The 19,619-nt window shown below is 45.9% G+C and overlaps 1 protein-coding gene across 2 annotated transcripts in view; it reads right to left on the minus strand.

Annotated features, from left to right (window-relative positions):
- cyp27a2 (cytochrome P450 family 27 subfamily A member 2) overlaps nucleotides 1-19,317 on the minus strand; it is a 28,924-nt gene extending 9,607 nt beyond the window's left edge. Inside the window, exons 1-6 of one of the 2 annotated variants that reach the window (XM_083634018.1) lie at nucleotides 19,012-19,317; nucleotides 13,506-13,696; nucleotides 10,277-10,476; nucleotides 6,755-6,948; nucleotides 4,297-4,455; nucleotides 890-1,056 (exon numbers count right to left, since the gene is read on the minus strand). In XM_083634018.1, the coding sequence (XP_083490144.1) occupies nucleotides 890-1,056; nucleotides 4,297-4,455; nucleotides 6,755-6,948; nucleotides 10,277-10,476; nucleotides 13,506-13,696; nucleotides 19,012-19,272 (1,172 nt within the window). In that variant the 5' untranslated portion in view covers nucleotides 19,273-19,317. Of the gene's footprint in view, nucleotides 1-889; nucleotides 1,057-4,296; nucleotides 4,461-6,750; nucleotides 6,949-10,276; nucleotides 10,477-13,505; nucleotides 13,697-19,011 lie in introns of both variants that reach the window. The other variant, XM_083634017.1, reaches the window with a different exon arrangement.
- Between the last annotated feature and the right edge of the window lie 302 nt (nucleotides 19,318-19,619).

The following is a 19,619-nucleotide window of genomic DNA, read 5'->3' on the forward strand; positions in this document are numbered from 1 at the left end:
ATAGATGTGTTAGTACATGACGGTTAGTCGATGTCTAGTCTCGCTGGCCAGCCTCCTCTCCCTTCCGTCCGAGGAGTCTGGCGCCGCAGGTCTCCATAACTGGGATAAACCCTCCCCTGCTCTACTCTGCTCTCCCATTTGAGCGACTGTTTCGGTGGCAGCCGGATGTCCGCTCCCGGCTTATTACAAACTCTGTCATTGGCTCTGACCATGTCAATCAGAGCGGCTTCTGCTCCCTCCTCCCTGTGTGTCGCTGTAAATAGTGCCCTGCCGCCTCAGTGAAAACAACAACGCTAACTAGCTAGCAAGCTAACGGCAGAAACCTACACGCTAGCTCATTGTTACACACTGAAAACGGCAAGTTGGATTGTTTGAAACTACTTTCCAAGGGTACTGCCGCTAAGCGCCGCCCATCGCAATCCCACTATGGAGACCTGCGGCGCCAGACTCCTCGGACGGAAGGGAGAGGAGGCTGGCCAGCGAGACTAGTCGATGTCAACTCATTTTTATTGGTACAAAGGTTGACTTGAAAAGTCATGCAACCCCTAGTTTATGTCACAAATTGCTCCGAAATTACCTCTCACCACACTTGTTTAACGACATATTTTTGAAGCTTTTGAAAAGCACTACACAAATAAAATGTATTATTATTATTATTATTATTATTATTACTTTAATGTTTTTTGGGTCCATGTGAATAATAATAATAATAATAATAATAATAATAATAAACTTTATTTGTATAGCACCTTTCATACATAAGCCTGTCAGTACTTTTTTTGGGAAGACCAGTCAAAAGTGCATTACAGTAGTCAAGGCGTGAGAAAACAAACGCATGTATCAACTTTTTGGCATTTTCAAGGGATGCCAAGGGAAGCCCACTGCTCACCGTAAGGTCTCCTTGATGGTGGCCTTCAAGTAGGGCATCCTGCTCAGGTCATGGGACGTTGGCTCCCGCCTGCCAGGACACACCGAGGTCACCTCTCTGTACAGCCGCTGCTGCACCCCACTGTCCCGTGCCAAGTGGTACAACGTCCATGACAGGGTGTTGGAGGTCTGGGATGGAAGGGGGGGGGGGGGGGGGGGGGGGGGGGGGGAGACAGGGGAGGAAGGGAAGGAAGAGAGAAGGGGAGAGGACAGAAGGAAGAAACAGAAAAACAAGCACATCCATATAAACTAGAAGGCACTACAAAATCCGTTTGTAACTTTTCCCGATATCTTGCTCACAAAGAGGAGACTGAGGCCAACTTCTTTAGCAGAGGTAATAAAAATAAAACAAAAAAGTATTCCATCCAATTTCCCGAATCTAGCATCATCAGCATCAACCACATTAATCATTACAGGATCTAGTTCACAATCCACAAATGAAAACACTATCCATTGTGTAAAAAAAACTACATGAGGTTCATCATTATGAGGTTAATCATTCAACATCTCTAAAGTAAAGAGGATCCAGTCTGTAAAAGGACTTAAGCTACCTATAATGCCCCTTAAAAGAACCAGAATCAAACTGTGGGTATTCATTTTGGAGCCAAATGCGTCCGGTATAAATACCTGGTGTGAAACGTGTGGCTGGCTCATGTTTGAGCTTTGTGTTTTTACCTTTAGCCACACCTCAGGCACTATAGTGCTGAAGGGGGCTTGAGCTTTGTGTTTTTACCTTTAGCCACACCTCAGGCACTATAGTGCATAAGCGAGCTTTAGCTTTGTGTTTTTACCTTTAGCCACACCTCAGGCACTATAGTGCTGAAGCGAGCTTGAGCTTTGTGTTTTTACCTTTAGCCACACCTCAGGCACTATAGAGCTGAAGCGAGCTTGAGCTTTGTGTTTTTACCTTTAGCCACACCTCAGGCACTATAGTGCTGAAGCGAACTTGAGCTTTGTGTTTTTACCTTTAGCCACACACCTCAGGCACTATAGTGCTGAAGCGAGCTTGAGCTTTGTGTTTTTACCTTTAGCCACACCTCAGGCACTATAGTGCTGAAGTGAGCTTGAGCTTTGTGTTTTTACCTTTAGCCACACCTCAGGCACTATAGTGCTGAAGTGAGCTTGAGCTTTGTGTTTTTACCTTTAGCCACACCCCAGGCACTATAGTGCTGAAGCGAGGTTGAGCTTTGTGTTTTTACCTTTAGCCACACCTCAGGCACTATAGTGCTGAAGCGAGCTTGAGCTTTGTGTTTTTACCTTTAGCCACACCTCAGGCACTATAGAGCCGGCGGCGGCGCATGCCAATCAGACACCCTGGGGAAAACTATAAATGCTGCCCATCAACACATTCTAACATTTATCAACTATTTCATGTATGGTTGCCAACTCAATGTTGGGGGGATACCCATTATTATTGCCACACCATGATCAGAACAACACACGCACACTCGCACACACACACACACACACACACACACACACGCACGCACGCACACGCACACACACACACACACACACACACACACACACACACACACACACACACACACACACACACACACACCCACACACACACACACACACACACACACAGTCAGGTTGTATTCCCAGGTTGAGCCTGGACTTGTTCAGCTGCTTTCACTTATGAGGCAGGGGTGGCATTCCGGGTGGGGGTGGGGTGGGTTCTCTCTATCTCTCTCAGTGCCGGATGTGCGACGTGCATGCCCCTTAACCATCACCAGACATTGCCAATTACTAAGTATGCAACCTACAACCAAGAGGAACAACACATGTAAATATGTCAAAAGCACAGCCCAACAAAAGGTCATGAAAATAAACAGCAAAGGCATCTAACCTTCACCCGACACACAACATAGGCCTGAACAAGCCCAGCCTCGACCTAGGAATGCAACTACTCTGGCTCTGTGACAGCGTAGGAATGTGTGTGTGTCGCATGCAAAAAAAAATATGTACTGTTCCTCTTAATAAAACATCAGAAATGCGCTGCTACAAAGTTATCAATAAATGAATTATGAATATTTCTTAAGCTCGTAGCTCTTTCACTACCCTTGCTTGTGAAAGTCACATTTCAGAGATTGCAATCATCTGCATATCTGAAATATTGAGCAATGAACTTCTACCTTTATTGATCATAGGAAAAGTGACACAGCACATATGCTCAGGTGTTTTTCCAGCAACGCCCTGACAATTCAGTGTTATATTACCCCAATCAATCTTATAACACCTCTACGTCATGTCTCCACTAGAACAAACATCAATGTCCATGAAGATCCTAAATTAAATGCAATGCACTAAAGGGAGAGTTTCTACCTGACATTTCAAGGAATTATTTCCATTTTACCACTCGGTCAGAAAAATGAAAGCTATCAATGGTACTGGGTGAAATGTGAATGATGTTGGCTTGCCATAACCTCAGAAAGAAGCTATAGGTTATACTATTCTATGGTATGCTGTGTCATATGTAAATATAGTGTAATTTATGGTCTTATGTGCATACTAGTGTGGTAAACCTGCTCTGGGAGGAGATATTCGTGGCAGGTGTCTGCAATCATGGACTGATTGAATTAATATTACATGTAACATTTCTGGCACTATTGGTGGATAATTGTTTTACGCCTTTTGTCCCACCACGGTAGGTAGTAACAGCGCCGGGTTACCTGGCAACCCGCCTCCATTTGAAAGCGTCGTCGCAGCAAGCCGGAAAAGGTGCGAATGGTCAGCTCATTCATAAAAAAATTACAGGGGAAATCACCTCATGTAGCAAGAAAGTGCACAAGTGAAAGTAAAAAAAGTAGCCTATACAATCATGACTGCAGGGACGCCAGGAGGTATGCTCTGTGCGGTTAGGCTTTATGCTCAAACGATGTTGACATTAGTAGGTAAAATTAACGGATATAATAATAAGCTTCAGAGGGCTATAGCTGTCTGTGGCGAGTTGGTCTGAGGAGCAGATGCATGCGTTTTGATATTAAGGCGAGTCCGCCCACCATGAGTGGGGCTCGCCTTTCAATCCGGGAGCAGGGGATTTCACCTGAAAGTACACTGCAGCACGGGAATGTGGCCGTGCTGCTTGGCTCTGTGTGAAAGCAATTTCTGTGGCGAGGCTGCGGGCTTTGCGGGACTCCTAAACTGCTTTTTTGCCGCGATCTGTGTGTGAAAGAGCCTAGAGTGTGTTCAATATTGTTGGTGCAATTGTTACCACATATTCCTTTGGCCACACAGTGTTTTGTCCTGTGAATAAAGCCTAGTTGAATTTTGACAACATCCCTACTACCTACAGTACCTCGCTCAAAATGAAATGCAGTTTCAGCTAGCAAAGACTTCCTGAATACCCCCCCCCCCTCTTACCGTGTCGACTCCCCCCAGCAGCAGCTCAGTGATACTGATGTAGACTTCGGCCCGGGACAGCTTGTCAGAGGACAGCAGGTAGGTCAGGTACATACCCTCCGCCGGCTCGCCGCTGCGCACCTGCACTTCGATTTCAGCTACTCTCTTGTTAATTAGGCGCTGGGCTGCCACACACACACACACACACACACACACACACACAAAATCTCTCCTTCATATTCAGTAGAGGTAGATATGACAGGTTGGTACAGTATGAGTCTGTTTTTAATTCATTCTCCACCAGAGGTTTTGAGAATAAGTCACTAGCCACCGCCAGGGTTTTTGATCATTTTCATTAATTTTCCAAGACCGACAGAATATTTTCTTATTGACAGTGCCCTGGGAGGATGCAGTCGAGGAGGCCTACGAGCGCAAGAAGTTAGTTAGTCTTTAGTTATCAACACCTGAATGTAGGTAATTTTCACCAAAAACAGCCGTCTCTAACCAGAAAGCGGAGGAAAAGGCATTTTTGTAAATTAAGTCATCTTCACGGCTCCTGACCTGAATAAATGCCTTTGATGGTGGATACTGGCGGTGTTACACTCAACTATGAACCCCATACTGATTTGGTTTCCCCTTCCGGTCAAACTTGCCCGTGGGCACAGCTTTTACCGTAACACCAGTGTGAGAAAGATTCACCCCGCTATTGAGAGAGAGAACTGTGTCAAGAGTTTAGGAACTGGATTACTAATTCCTGAGGACAAGTGACTTGTCGACGTGCAGGTTGCGTGGTGAAAACAAAATCCTTCACGTTTGAGTGACAGGCTGCCCCCCGCTGTAATGGAGTCCAAACCTGTATCGATAAAAGATGCTGGACCAGCATTTGAGCCGTGCCATGGACCTTTACTGATGGGAGATTGTTGCTTTTTTCTGCTTCCTGGGTTTGTTAGACAATCGTGGTCGATCTTGTACACCTTTAGACGTGCTGTACTATTTCACAAGGTGAGTAAGAGAGCCATCTATCACATGACGGTGAAAACACTTATTGCCGTCCAGAGACATCAATGGCGGGGAAGCGTTGTCTGTTAAAGGACGTCGGTAGACGGGGGGGGGGGATCTGACGTTATAAAATAATTGGTTCTTAAATAAACGTTTCAAATGCATTTATTCCTCTAGTAATCTAGGCTTATCTATAGTCGATCTTTATCCCAATGTTCTCATTGAGAGGTCGACTTTGCAGCGGGAATATAGCCTATATTTAATTGTTCGGCATGTAACAGGCACGCCATTCTGGGCAAACACGCATTCGTTATTGAAACACAGACAACATGCACAACGTTCCTATCTGCATTTGCGGGCACAAATTATGAGCCAATACCTCCTCAACATTGCCTTGATGACAAAACAATGCAGCTTAAAATGTGTGTGGGCATTGGACAATAACTCTCACGAGAGTGGAGAGGTGTGTGTGCGCAGCTTCTGCATCTCTCACAGCGGTGGCGGGCACCTACGTCAGGCTCTCCTCCCTCGCTGATCAAAGGCAGTACTAAACGCTCCTCCAGTCCTCGTTGGACTCGGCCACCAACACTTTCAACTCAACTGGAGAGACATTTATGCTTCAAGTCAGTATTAATAGGCTATTGTTTGTGTGCATTGCTTGATCCTTGTATTAGCGCAGTCGCAATTCTAATCAATTACTCGTTAATTGCTCATTTGCATGTGGTGATGCGATATCAGCTTGAGTCTGTGGTGGGCATGACGCGAGTGTATAACCGTGGTGATGCGATGACCGCGACAGCCCTACATCACCTTAGCCACTCCTTCTACACATCCCTCGAACCCAGACTCTCTACATCCTTCCTATCCCTAGCTATGGCCCCTTTCCCCTAGCCCTGCCCCTTTCCCTTACCACGCCCCCTCCCACCCCCCCTAGCCACTTCCCCTATCCACCCCTCGAATCCCGACTTTCTACAACCTCCCTATCCCTCGCTATGACCCTTTTTACCTAGCCCCGACCCCCTTCCTTGATGAAACTTCCTTGATGAAACGGAACAGGACGTGAGGTCATAGTAACCTTGAACTTTGACCACCAAAATCGAATCGGTTCATCCTTTAGTCCAAGTGGATGTTTGAGCCAAATTTGAAGAAATTCCCTCAAGGCGTTCCTGAGTGAGATATCACATTAACGAGCATGGAACGGGCTGTCGTGAGGTCACAGTGACCTTGAAATTTGAGCTTTGACCACCAAAATCTAATCAGTTCATCCTTGAGTCCAAGTGAATGTTTGAGCCAAATTTGAAGAAATTCCAAAGGCAGTCCTTAATGAGCATGGGACGGACGGCCGGACGGACGACCGGGCAGAGCATCGGAGGCATAACAAAATGTATGCACTCATGGCATTTATCATCCACCAATGCTCTAGTATCTACATAATGCAGATCTTTTTTCCCTGTTTTTCTATATTTTGCTCCCTACCTACGTCGTAGAGGTCGTCCCAGGCCTGGACGAAGCGCCTCCAGAAGGGGAGGATGCCGCGGCTCCAGCGGGGGAAGAGCAGCACCATGTCAGACAGCGTCATCATTTCATTGACGGCACTGATGAAGCGGAGCGTGTCTTTAGGGATTTCCTCCTGCAGGCAGCCGAGCCTGCTCTCAAACAAGATGGAAGAGATACCTGCAAGGGATGAGGTTTACACAGGGTCTAGAGTGAAGATGTTATATTTTGGAGGGAAAGTCCAATGCCTAGAAACTTGAGAAGTGGGCTATCAGAATAAAATAAATAAATAAAGAGAAAGCAAGATTGTTTAAGATTTCTCCTGATTTCCATAACAGTTGACAAAGGAATTGATAATCATTCAACAAATCAATAATTAATCAATAAAATAATTATCAGCATGATAACAAGGTGTGTTTGACCAATCAGATTGCAGAAATTCTCAAAGTGGGGTCCAGGGACCACCAGGGGTCTTTGAGTGGGTTCCAGGGGGTCCCCATCAAAAAGTGGAATAATTATATTTGCACTATAATTCCATCCATAAGTAACACAATGACAGAATGTTTGACTATTTTGGTCAGGGGTTTCATACACTCTGTAATAAAACATCTAAAAGCACAGATCTGTTATGTAGGACTAGATGTTAATATCCCTTAATTGCACACATGAGACTTGCTGCTTAGACTCTGTGGGATTATTAAATGAGTGATGGCATCTTCCGGGTTATCAAGTGGGCGCCCTCTTTCCTCGATGTTTCGCTGATAGGCCCACGACACCTCCAGAGGGTTCAGCAGTGAATCCCGGCGTCCCGGGCTCACCCCCTAGATGCCATCTACCCACTTGGGGCCCAGGTGGAGTCCTTTCTCTTCATCCATAGCCATTGACTAGCCTTTTCAGTAGCTCTGGAGAGGTCTTTGACTGATTGCCGGTGGGCCTTCCCTCGCACTCCCATCTCCCGGAGTAGCCTTGATGTTGATGTGGCTGTAAACCCTCTGCAGCCTACTTCGACCGGTCGGACCTTTGGACTCCAGCCATGTTGTTGTGCGTCGGCGGCATACCTCAGCTTCTTGCGCTCGTAGGCCTCCTCGACTGCATCCTCCCAGGGCACTGTCAAGCTCGATGATGTAAAGTGAGGCTGACCAAAGCACAAGGTCCAGTCTGAGGGTGGTTGATGCAATCTCAGCTGGGAAGCAGAGCCTCTGGCCTAAGTCTGCCACCATCTTCCAATCACCTAGCCGCCCAGTATCCGGTCTTGATGTGGCGAGTCTGGCTTGGCCCTCACCTTCACCCGTGAAATGCTGTCACCGGCCAGCTGGGGAGGAAGGAGGAGGAAGGGTGTTAATGCTCATCTGCTGACTTTCCAGCACTGCTGCAAGACACCGTAACACCTGGTTGTGCCGCCAGGTGTATCGGCCTTGAGTGAGGCTGGTCTTGCAGCCCACCAAGATGTGTTTTAGTGTTGCTGGAGTCGGGCAAAGGGAGCATGTGGGATCTTCTCCATACCACTGGCTGAGATTCTTGGGAGATGGTAGGACATCATAGGCAGCCCTGATGGTGAAGCTTGCCCTGAATGTCTCCATTTCGCACAGCTCTTTCCAGGAGATCTTTCTTTTCTCCACTCCCTCCAATCTCATCCATTGCCCTTGCCTTGCCTGAGCGACGGCCGTTGCGCACCTTGCTGGGTCCTCCTGTTGGTGTATGTCCTGCACCACAAGCTTGCGTCTCTGAGACTGGGTAGCCTTGTGCCAGGCTGGTGTGCTGTCTCCAAGACCCAGACCACTCCTCCCTTGCTGCACTGGGCCCACAATGTCCCTGTGCCTGAGCGCCGCTTTTGCCTGCTGAGTTGCTTCAGATGGGTTCCACTTCCTCCCGGTAGCCAGTGGTTGTGGGCAGCTTGGGCTACAAATGGGTCATTCGACTCTGTTAGCATCATCTCCAGTCTTACTTTGGCGCACTTGTATTCCTCAGAGACACTGGAAATGGGTAGCTCTAGGGCTCCTTTGCTGTAGAGCCCTATGCTGCTGAAGAACCTGGGAAGACCGAGCCACTTCCTCGCGTATGAGCTGATCAGTCTCTCCAGCTTTTCCACTTTTGAGATTGGATTGCCAGGGAGTGTGGTTCTGTCTATGCTCTCCAGGCCACTTATGAAATCCTTCCTGAGCTGATCTAATTGCTCTGTGTCTTTGAGGGATGCATCATACCACCGACCTAGGCTCTTCACAGGCTTCTCGGAGACTGTTGGACTCATCTCATCACCAATGTAAAAGCAGTGGTTTGCCAGCTTCCCCTTGACGATAGAAATGCTTCTGGACTTGCTCGGCTTGATCTTCATCAGGGCCATCTCGATGTTCTCTTGAAGTTGGCTCAGCAGCCGAACTGGGCAGGCCTTGGTCGTGGTGAGTGTTGTGAGGTCATCCATGGATGCTCTGACAGACGGCAGCCTCAGGCCAGCTCTTATGCACTGTCCTCCAACCACCCATTGTGATGCTCTAATCATCACCTCCATGGTGAAGGCCAGCGGGGATATGGTACAGCCGGCCATGATTCCCACCTCCAAATATTGCCATGCTGTGGTGTAATCTGCTGTTGACAAGCATAGCTGTACCCGGAAGTAGGCCTTGACGAGGTTTGTGAGAGCCGCTGGGACCCTGAAGAAGTCAAAAGCAGTCCAACGGAGGTTGTGGGGGACAGAGTCAAATGCATTGGCGAGGTCCCAGAATACCACATGGAGGTCTATCCCCTCCTTCTCTGCGACCTGGTCTGCGATCTGATGCCAGATGGTGCTAGCATGCTCCAGACAACTGGAGAAGCCTGAGATCCCTGCTTTCTGGATTGACGTGTCAATCAGTTGGTTCATTTGCAGGTATCTCGACAGCCTGTGAGCAACCACGCTGAAGAAGATTTTGCCCTTGACGTTTAAGAGGCTGATCTGGCGGAATTGGCTGATTTCTGAGGAGTCCTTTTCCTTTGGGATCAGGACTCCTCCAGCTCTCCGCCAAGATGTTGGTATCTCCTGCTTGCACCAAACCACCTTCATGAGCTTCCAGAGGAATCGGAGGACACCTGGTGCATTCTTGGAGAGTCTGTATGGATCTCCATTGGGACAAATCTTATTAGATGGTCGACCCTGGGACAAAATTGTATCAAATGGGAGTCTGTGGTCTAATTTGTGTCCATTTAGGGGTCCTTGACATGAAAAAGTTTGAGAACCATAGTATCTTGAACTATGCATTCAATAGAGATTTCTGCTATTCAAATCAATGTAAGCCAGGGAGCTAGGCAGAACTCTTTGCCTTCTCTTGTTTTTCACTAGTGCTCAAACAAAAGCAAACATCTATACTTTATAGAAGTAAATTAATCAAATGATAAGAGAGTAAAAACAATATGTTGTAAAAAGACTAATATGGGAAAATACATCATATAGGAGCAAGTTTGGAAACATATCAGATACTGACGCTACCCTAACCACAGGAAAGAGCACCCACTCAGTAATTGCAGTAATTCCCACCTTCAAAGCCAAACTTGTAGAGCTCGGAGGTCAGATCGGGCACAGTGGCCTGGTCCTGGCTGCGCTGGCGGAGAAGCTCAATGCGTTGCAGCAGATCTCCAACCACCTGGTGGATGATGGGTGCATAGGCCGTCACTTCACGTAGCTTCAGCATCTTGGGGTTCAGAGCACTGCGGATTCGGTACCACTCTACTCCTTCACTGGGGGCAGGAGGGGAACCCGCATTAAGAAAGAGTAAAAGAGCATTGAAGAAACTCTAGTAGGGTGTTCTTCAAATTACAAACTTAGGGGAACCCATGACGGTACCTTGAGGAATCCTTTCATGATGGGTTCATCAACCCAGACAGTAAAGACACAACATATAAAATAATGTGTTCTTTATGGAACCCTTTAGGGATATTTTATCTAGAGTGTTGTCTTATCCAGCATCTTGCTCACTTGCTCATGGACACTTCAGCAGAATGAACGCTTGCCATCAGAGTTTGAACCCCGGTCATCTGTTTAAAAGAATGCACCACATTTTTGGGAGATTGGCCTGTTGGTCAACTTAGCCAATAAAGGATGGCTTTACTGATTATCAACCCACTTTGTATCATTATAATGTCCTTAATATTTAGCAGATGGGCAGTGTTTACCTTCGCTATATGTTTTCCACAGGGAGAGCTCCCATTTCCTCCTCTGGCAAAACGCTCCGCTGTGACGAGTTTTAGGTCGCAAGTTACAACGCGTCGAACTGCGGAAGCTCTGCTCGAGACGTGGAATCTGCTCTGAGGGCTGTCGATTTGGCTTCCATGGCGGCTGTTATTGTTTATTTTTATTTTAAGTATGCGCACATCCATGGAGAATCGCATTGAGAGCCTTAACCAGCCTTAATGACTTGCTGGCGGGGGCGGAGTTTCTGCAAGCCGGACAAATAGAGTTGGATTTCTCTGTGGAAAACGTATATCAAAGGTAAACACTGCCCATCTGCTTATATTAATGACATTATAATGATATAAAGTGGGTTGAGAATCGGTAAAGCCATCCTTTAACTGATAAACACAGACACAAAAATATTCATGTGTCCATTGCTCCATTCTAACACAGAAAAAGTGAGAAAATTAAAACTTGTAGCAGTTGCAAAGCTAAATAGGATGGTAAACAATCAATATTTCAAAATAAAATCATCCTACAATACAAGCCTTTCAAAACCAACTACTCAGAAACAACATTTCCTGGGCATGACTGGCTACTGTAGACAGTTGGCTTCCAGGTTGCTGCATGCTCTCCCGAAAGCCCCTGCTTTGAGCTTATCAAATTCTTTTTTTTTTCATGAACACAAGAGCCAGATTAATTTTACTCATGTGTCTAAATGTTAAGGCTAAATGACCTGAAGCTTGGCCTTGCAGAAAAGCTGATACTACAACTGTCTGTAGGTACTGCTAGCCAAATATTTGTTGAAAGAAGTACCGTAATTCCCCGATTTGGCATTCCCCGAGCATCAGACATGCTCTACACTGTGACAGAGGACAGATGAGTGAACTGTGCCTAGCATTGGGAATTAAACAAAACCTCCATTGTCCATATCACCACCAAACCTGAATGAAATGAAGAACAAACTAGCAAAACTGTGCTGAGTCCGGACTCAGACAATAGCCTATATCAGTTAAGCCACCATAGGCGAACCGGACAATAGTTAAATTATTACCAGAGCCATTTCCTCATATGGTATAAACTTATAGAGGTGGGGTAATATGGGCTGCAACAAGACCCACTGCTCCAGAGGAGGGAAACATAAACAAAGTAATCACAATATCCAATACATTAAAAAAAGAATTACCTGAATCCATGCCATTTTCTTACCCTCCCTGGTATGTTCTTCGTTTCGTGAACATACCGTTTCATGGTGATACATGAATCCGCTTGGAAGTTAGGCGGATTTTTGTGATTGGACAACCCATAGCCACGCCCCCTTTTGGCCAGTGGGCGTGTAGAAAATTAATAAATTCTAAGTTGGCCCATGACCTCCTTTTCTACCAAGTTTCATGCAAATCCATTCATAACTTTTTGAGATAATCTGCTGACAATCTAACAGACAAACAGGGGTGAAAACATAACCTCCTGGCCAACTTGTAACTCCATTGGCGGAGGTAATTTCTACTATTCAATGGATATTCAATTGCTTTGACTAGCCTATATCTATATTCTTGGGAGTTTATTGTGGTCCTTGGTATTTATATATGATGGTATTACGTGTGTTGTTACAATTGCCCCCATGCTGTTACAATCGCCCCTGCACAGGGGGGACAGATGTAACATTTGACTTCTCAATATTGTGAATAACACAGCTTGTAAAACACTTGATGACTGTTAACAAGTAGAACATAGATACAAGTTACCTACATAAAAATGTTATCCACATAGTTCAAGAGATTGTTCAGTATCTACTAACATCAAAACAAAAATACACTACAAAAAACTATTCTCCCAAGATCCTAGAATTAGGGATGCAGATTTCCCCCAAAAAACCTTGATCGATTTTCACTCAAGTTGACGATCAAATATTGATGTTTGTTTGGTCTCTCTGTCTGTCTCTCCATTCTCTATAGCCTCTTTTACACAGCCTGTGAAAGCCATGATCTTTGCGGTGCAAAAGGTCACATGACAGGGCACAAAGGCAATTGCTCTATTGACATCATGAAGAGCGATTTTTCTGAAATGTATGTTAAAATGAGCCAATGACACATGCTTTGCATAGAGCAGGCTACATTAAACTGAGACCACTGAAGCTTTTAAAGCAACTGACAGTAGCAGGCTGGTAGCAGCAGGGCACTGTCAAGGTGGCCGTAGGGATCTCAGGGCATCACGGCCAGAGGGAGGAGCAACGGAGGCCATGGCCTCCATGTAATTCCCACCCTGTCGCTGTTTTTCTCCCATATGCGATGATATGCCCGCACCAGCTTGCCCAAGTTTTTTTCTTTTTTTCTGTCTTCTTTTTGTGTGCCTCTGATAAATTCCTCTTTAAGTCGGTGAGGATATCTCTGACCATCCACAATATTATTAGGCTATTGCAGGTACAGCTGTTCACATCTCCATGGCAACGATAGAACGTCATGCCGGAATGCCTCCTTGCACTGTGTAAAATGTTTTTCTGTGTAAAAAGGCAACGCTGACTCATTTGCGGGCCTTCATAACGGCAATATTGTCAGATCTCTGTCTAAAAGTGGCTTATGTCTCTCTGTCAACTCACTCCACATGCAGACCGTAGGCCTGCCCCCTCAGGTCCCGGTACTCCTTCCAGTGCGGCAGCTCCGCCCGGACCGGGTAGCGGCCCTCCTGCTGGATCACCTGGGCTATGAGCTCCGGAGACGCCACGTTCACGATGTCAAACGGGCCGAACCTGGAGCGCCAGATGGGTCCGTACAGACGCCTGTGTTCAACCTGTGACACAGTTCAGTCAGTGTTGGGGGAGAGGTAGAGAGAGAGAGAGAGAGTGAGGCCTCTATCTTCCCAAAAGCGCTAATTTTGCGTTTGCGCTCGTTTAACGCCGTGCGCAATGCAAATTGGGGGCGGACACAAGCGCATGCCTGTGATAATTGTACTGGGCATTGGCTGCCCCATGCCAAAGCAGGCGTTTCAGCGCTAAAATGTGGGATACATGGCGTTACCCTATCGTCAGCAGCGCGCAATTACTTTGCACTAAGAGCTTTGAAAAGGACCTCTTACGCGCAAATACCTCTCTGCACTGGGCGCTCTGCACGGAGATTACGGAGAGGTATTTGCAGAGTGGAAAGTGGAATTCGTTTTGTATATGTCATTACGCACAGCCTTGCCACGCCAAGACATCAAATTATGCTGCTAAAATTGGGTATTAGCAGATAATTCAGTGAGGCAATCAACTATAACTCACTGAGAAACTTTTATCACATCGCAAAGAGGGAAATTAATTGAGAAAACTTGTTGGACAGGACATAGGCTATTTACCTTCATAACCCGGAGGGTCATTGGCACCACAGTAGATCTGTCAATAAGCTCCCTCTGTCCTCGCACGAGTGAGTACACTCTATTATGCATGGAGAGAATTACAGCATATTGCATGCCTCGGTGAGGCAACCTCGCGCAAACAACCATTGCGAGACGGGAATCCGATTGGTTTTGATTGACGTAATGCCCAGCCTTTGCCTGGCCACGCCTGTGAATAATTCTGGTAGTTAAGACCGCCCAAATCCTGTTTGCGCAGGCATTTTGGGGTGCAGAAGATTTTTGGCAGAATTGGCACGGCGCTAATTTGCGCTTGCGACAGGTGCCATGAACGTTTCCGCATGCCCGCCGAGAATTGCATCCCCAACATATTTCGGGGCTGTTTTAACTTAGAAATCAGGGAGGTCACGTCTACTAGGGATGGGCATTTCTAGCAAAAACACTATTCGAAATTCGCTGGCCAAATTCGAATTTAATTCGAATTTCGAAAATAAAAATAAAAATGTAAAAAAAATTAAAAATGTATTTGTTTTTTTTTACATTGACATTTTCGAAAATAAAAAACAGTTTTGACAATCATGAGTGGTTCATTAAATATTTAGTAGGCTCAGGTCTGAGTGCCAAAGGGGTGCCAAAGTCACCCCCTCTCCCTCTTCATGGGATTTCATCCGCCATTCATTTTTCCATAAACCTTGCTTAAAATGCTTATAAAAATTGTTTTACTTGCTCAAACCAAGCGATTTGACTATACTTAGAATCAGGGGAGACAATGCAACATTTCACTCAAAAAAAAAAAAAAAAAAAAAATCGAATTTCGAATTTCAATAATAAAAGTCGACCTTGATAATAACAACGATTATTCGAAAATTCGAAATTCGATGCCCATCCCTAACGTCTACCAGACATTTATATCACTTTGAATCAGTTACATTTCTGTATAAATCATTACAAGTAGCTCCCGTGAGGTGGGGATGGTTTTTTTTGCTGCTCGGCGGGGGAGCAAAACTTGGCAGAACACCTGGCGGACGGCGCAAGGCGGAACGCTATCTTCCGTGCCTTAAAGCATGCGCAAACAGTGCTATTTAGGGATAGCGCCTGTCGGAAGATAGAGGCCACTGTGTGTATTATATTATCACCATTAGGGCTGTGCAAAAAAAAAACAGCAATTTATCGCAATATTTCCTCCCGCAATACAGTATTGTATCAATATTTGAAAAATATAGCTACATCGCTGTCTTGTGTTCAGTGAATCAATAAGAATACTTATACACATTTTTATTTCAGTATGTTCAGTAACAGTGTGCAACTGTGCAAATTGCGTTCTATTAAATTGGAATGATTTTTTCCTTCTGATTTCCCCCGCATTTTCTCCCCAATTGTACCTGGCCAATTTCCCCCTGCTGCCCTGGTCGCTGCTCCACCCCCTCTGCCAATCTGGGGAGAGCCGTAGACTAGCACCATGCTTCCTCTGACACATGCACAGTTGCCAGCCGCTTCTTTTGACCTGGCAGCGGAGGTCTTCACCGGCAGGACGTAGCATGTGTGAGGATCATCATGTTATAGAGCTTAACAGTCACGTAACGTTTCTTGCCCCGCAAGAGATTTCGCCATTCATTTTCTCCATGGACTCCATAGACATTTAGAAAAATCCTTGTATAACGAGTTTTAAGGCTGGAACCAAGCCAACCAGTGACCTACTGAATCATGACTGACCATAAAACATTTCACTTGAAGCAAAAACAAAAAATAACAATAACAAAACAAAAAATCAAAGTTTCGATTTCCCCTCTCGTCTTTATTTTTTGTTTTTGCTTCAAGTTAATTGTTTTATGGTCAGTCAGTATTCAGTAGGTTGCTGGTTGGCATGGTTCCAGCCTTAAAACTCATTATATAAGGATTTTTCTAAATGTCTATGGAGAAAATGAATTGTGATCTCTCTTCCGGGACAAGAAACGTCACGTGACTGTTCAGCTCTATTAACACCAGTTCTCTTCCGCACTGAACAGGCGCCCCGACTGACCAGAGGAGGCGCTAGTGCAGCCACAAGGACAAATGCCCTCAATCCGGCTTCCCACCCGCAGACACAGCCAATCGTGCCTGTATAAACGCCCGACCAAGCCGGAGGTAACACGGGGGCGCGGACCTGCGACCCTCGTGTTGGTAGGCAGGGAACTACCTGGGCGGTACGCAGCAAGTTGTATTTTGAGCTCTATTTTAACACATTGACTGCCAGCCCTTTTTTCAATGCTGTAGGTAGGTTGTGCCAGTTTTTTTTTTGAGGATTCTGGCTCATTTTACAAGAGCCGAGGATTATTTTCTGTTAAGACTTCGTGAACACCAATCATCTAAAAAGAACTAATAGAATGTGTGCTTTCTCTGTCTAAAAGAGTTAGTTTGTAGAGTTAGTAGTTATGTAGATATTAGCCGTTGAGTACAGCATGGTTTCAGAGATTTTCAGAGAGTTTTGAGATAAATGGATTTTTAGAACCACCTCACGTGCCTGTGATTATGGGTGCCCTTGGGCAAGTCTGTATACTGTATTGTGTGTGTGTGTGTGTGTGTGTGTGTGTGTGTGTGTGTGTGTGTGTGTGTGTGTGTGTGTGTGTGTGTGTGTGTGTATGTCTGTGTGTGTGTGTGTGTGTGTGTGTGTGTGTGTGTGTGTGTGTGTGTGTGTGTCTCCAAACTCCTCCCTCCGTCTGTGCTGCTGCTGCTGGCTCCTGCTGGCGCTCTCGGGCAGTCTGGATTACTGTAAAACGGGCTCGTTCGTTTCTTGAGGTGTCGGCTGAGAGCTTTGAAGAAGCTTTTGCGATTCTGGTCTTATTTATGCGCAAAGGTACTCGAGTGTGTGTGTGTGCGCGCGCGCGCGCGTGTGTGTGTGTGTGTGTGTGTGTGTGTGTGAAATCGAAAGAGTTTTCGCCCAGCTATTTCCTTGAAAATTAGAATGGCTTTCTCCCGCGGACCCGTGGCTGTTTTTTGCTCGGCTTTCTCTCTGTCTGGAGGGCACTGTCGCCACTTAGTGGTCGGTAAAATAGACTATACACATTCTCTTCCTCCAATAGTGGTATAGGAGACGTAAAAGGGGTTGATCGATGTCCCACCGTCAAAAAAAAAAAATGTTTATGTAAGCCGAGATATCTCGTCCTTGGCACTCAACGGTTGGATTATGTAAGCCGAGATATCTCGTCCTTGGCACTCAACGTGTTCAAATAAAACATGCAAATTCGTCAGGTTGCAGATTAGTCTCTCAGACCCAAATGTGAGAATTGTCTTATTGTTGTTAGATGATTTTGTCCAGAGTAGGCTACACTATCTGTTCTGTAGGCTATGTAGGTAGAGTGATAACAGTGAAGCTATGATCAAAACAATAATTATTCTACTATATAATTGTATTAACTTCTTGTAAATGAAATAATGCTGAAATTTAACAACAATTTGCTGGGGACCCTCTGGAAGCACCTCAAGGACCCCTATGGTCCCCGCAGTGGCGTGCCGTCCATTAGGCGAACTAGGCAAATGCTAAGGGCGCTTGAGCCGTTAGGGGCGCCAGAGAGAGTAATTTTTTTTTTTTTTTTTTTTTTTTACTTTTTCATGATAATAGGCCTACTATTATTTTACAATAGTAGACAAAAATAAGAAGAACAACGCCTTAAGTCTTTAAATAATAGTGAAATCCTTTTTCTAATTCTGGCTGCCCGGGCTGCAGCAGTTTCACCATGGTCCCTAATCCATACCACCTTCTACCTGCTCGGAGCTTTTTCCCAGAGTGGGGGAAGGGAGCTGGAAGGTGGGTGCTGAGGGTGCTGCAGCACCCCCTGGTGGCAAGAAATGGATTTTCGAAATTGTTGGATTTGGCTGTCTTGTGTTTATACCACCAACAAGATGCATTAAAAAACAGTTTGTGCTTCCCAGCTCTAATCTTATTTCATACGCTCTCTCTTCAAAAGTGTTTGATTTTCATCATAATCTGGTTTTCCATAATAATAATAATAATAATAAGTTCAGTGTTTATGCCTGTGTTTCTGTCTGTTGTAGTGTAAAACGACTAAAGGGAGAGCAGGTGCTTACATGAAAGTGAGTGAGAAAAGGAGAAGATACTGAATAATGACATCACAACAGTATAATCCTAATGTTAATTTAAAATTAAATATTCTTCTAAATATGGATGAAAGTCCAAAAAACGTAAAATTTTCTTCGGCGCTGCCCTCGCGGGCAGCACCGAGAGACCCTTCCTTACAGCACCCCCTACCTAAAAGTACTTCCAGCGCCACTGGGGAAGGGCGATTCTGAGCCTGCACTGCAGTGCTGGATTAGCTGCGATATAATTTATATTATATTTTCTTTGGGGGAGGGGGGGGGGGGCACCAGCAAAAATATTGCCTAGGGCACCAACTTGGTCAGGCACGCCACTGGGTCCCCGGACCCCACTTTGAGATGTTCTCTGAGGGGAGGCCCATTCTCCCAAACTTTGTAAACCACTACAAGTACAACATACTCGAGTCGGCATTAGTTACAACAGCTCTAGTAATGCAATGCATCCATAGGCTACCTACACATTGACGTTTTTCAAACCAGGAAATGGGTTGACGATTTGAAAACATATAGCTGCTTTATCTTTAACGTTATTTTTCCCTCGCTCTGCTAACGTTATTTCCAAAAGAAGTGACGAGTAGTAAAGAGACAGGAATATTGTACTTCTGTGCTTTCGTGAGTAAATATGCCAGTTGTTTATCCTACTTGTCTGAGCAGAGTGATTATTTGGCAGACAGACAGCCTACCTGCAGTGCATGGCTCTTGTCGGCATAGCCCTTAACAAACAGCCAGTACAGCGTGGTGGCCAGGCTGGGTCCCGGCAGGTCGTCAATAGTTTTGTGCTTCCCCGCTTCAGTCGTCGACGCCTGCACCGTGTTCAGCTGTCCGGTTGAAGCGCATCGAACCAAGAGTAGCTCAGGACCGACCCGGGCTGCTGGCAGTGTCCGGGTCCAGAGCGCTGAGAGCCGGCTGAGAGAGCTGACAGCAGCCGCCGGCCTGGAGCCCATGGTGAGAGCTGTGCATCTCTCTATCTAGTGTTTTGCTAACTTGCTTGTGTGTGTGTGTGTGTGTGTGTGTGTGTGTGTGTGTGTGTGTGTGTGTGTGTGTGTGTGTGTGTGTGTGTGTGTGTGTGTGTGTGTGTGTGTGTGTGTGTGTGTGTGTGTGTGTGTGTGTGTGTGTGTGTGTGTGTGTGTGTGTGTGTGTGTGTGTGTGTGTGTGTGTGTGTGTGTGTGTGTGTGTGTGTGTGCGGGCGGGCGGGCGGGCGTGCGTGCGTGTGTGTGGGCGTGTCTGTGCGCAAATCATGCAGGGTACATTAGGACCCGATTAGGACACATGATCTGATGACTTTGACAGA

This window comes from Poromitra crassiceps (genome assembly GCF_964638095.1).
Source record: "Poromitra crassiceps genome assembly, chromosome: 3".
NCBI lineage: Eukaryota > Metazoa > Chordata > Actinopteri > Beryciformes > Melamphaidae > Poromitra > Poromitra crassiceps.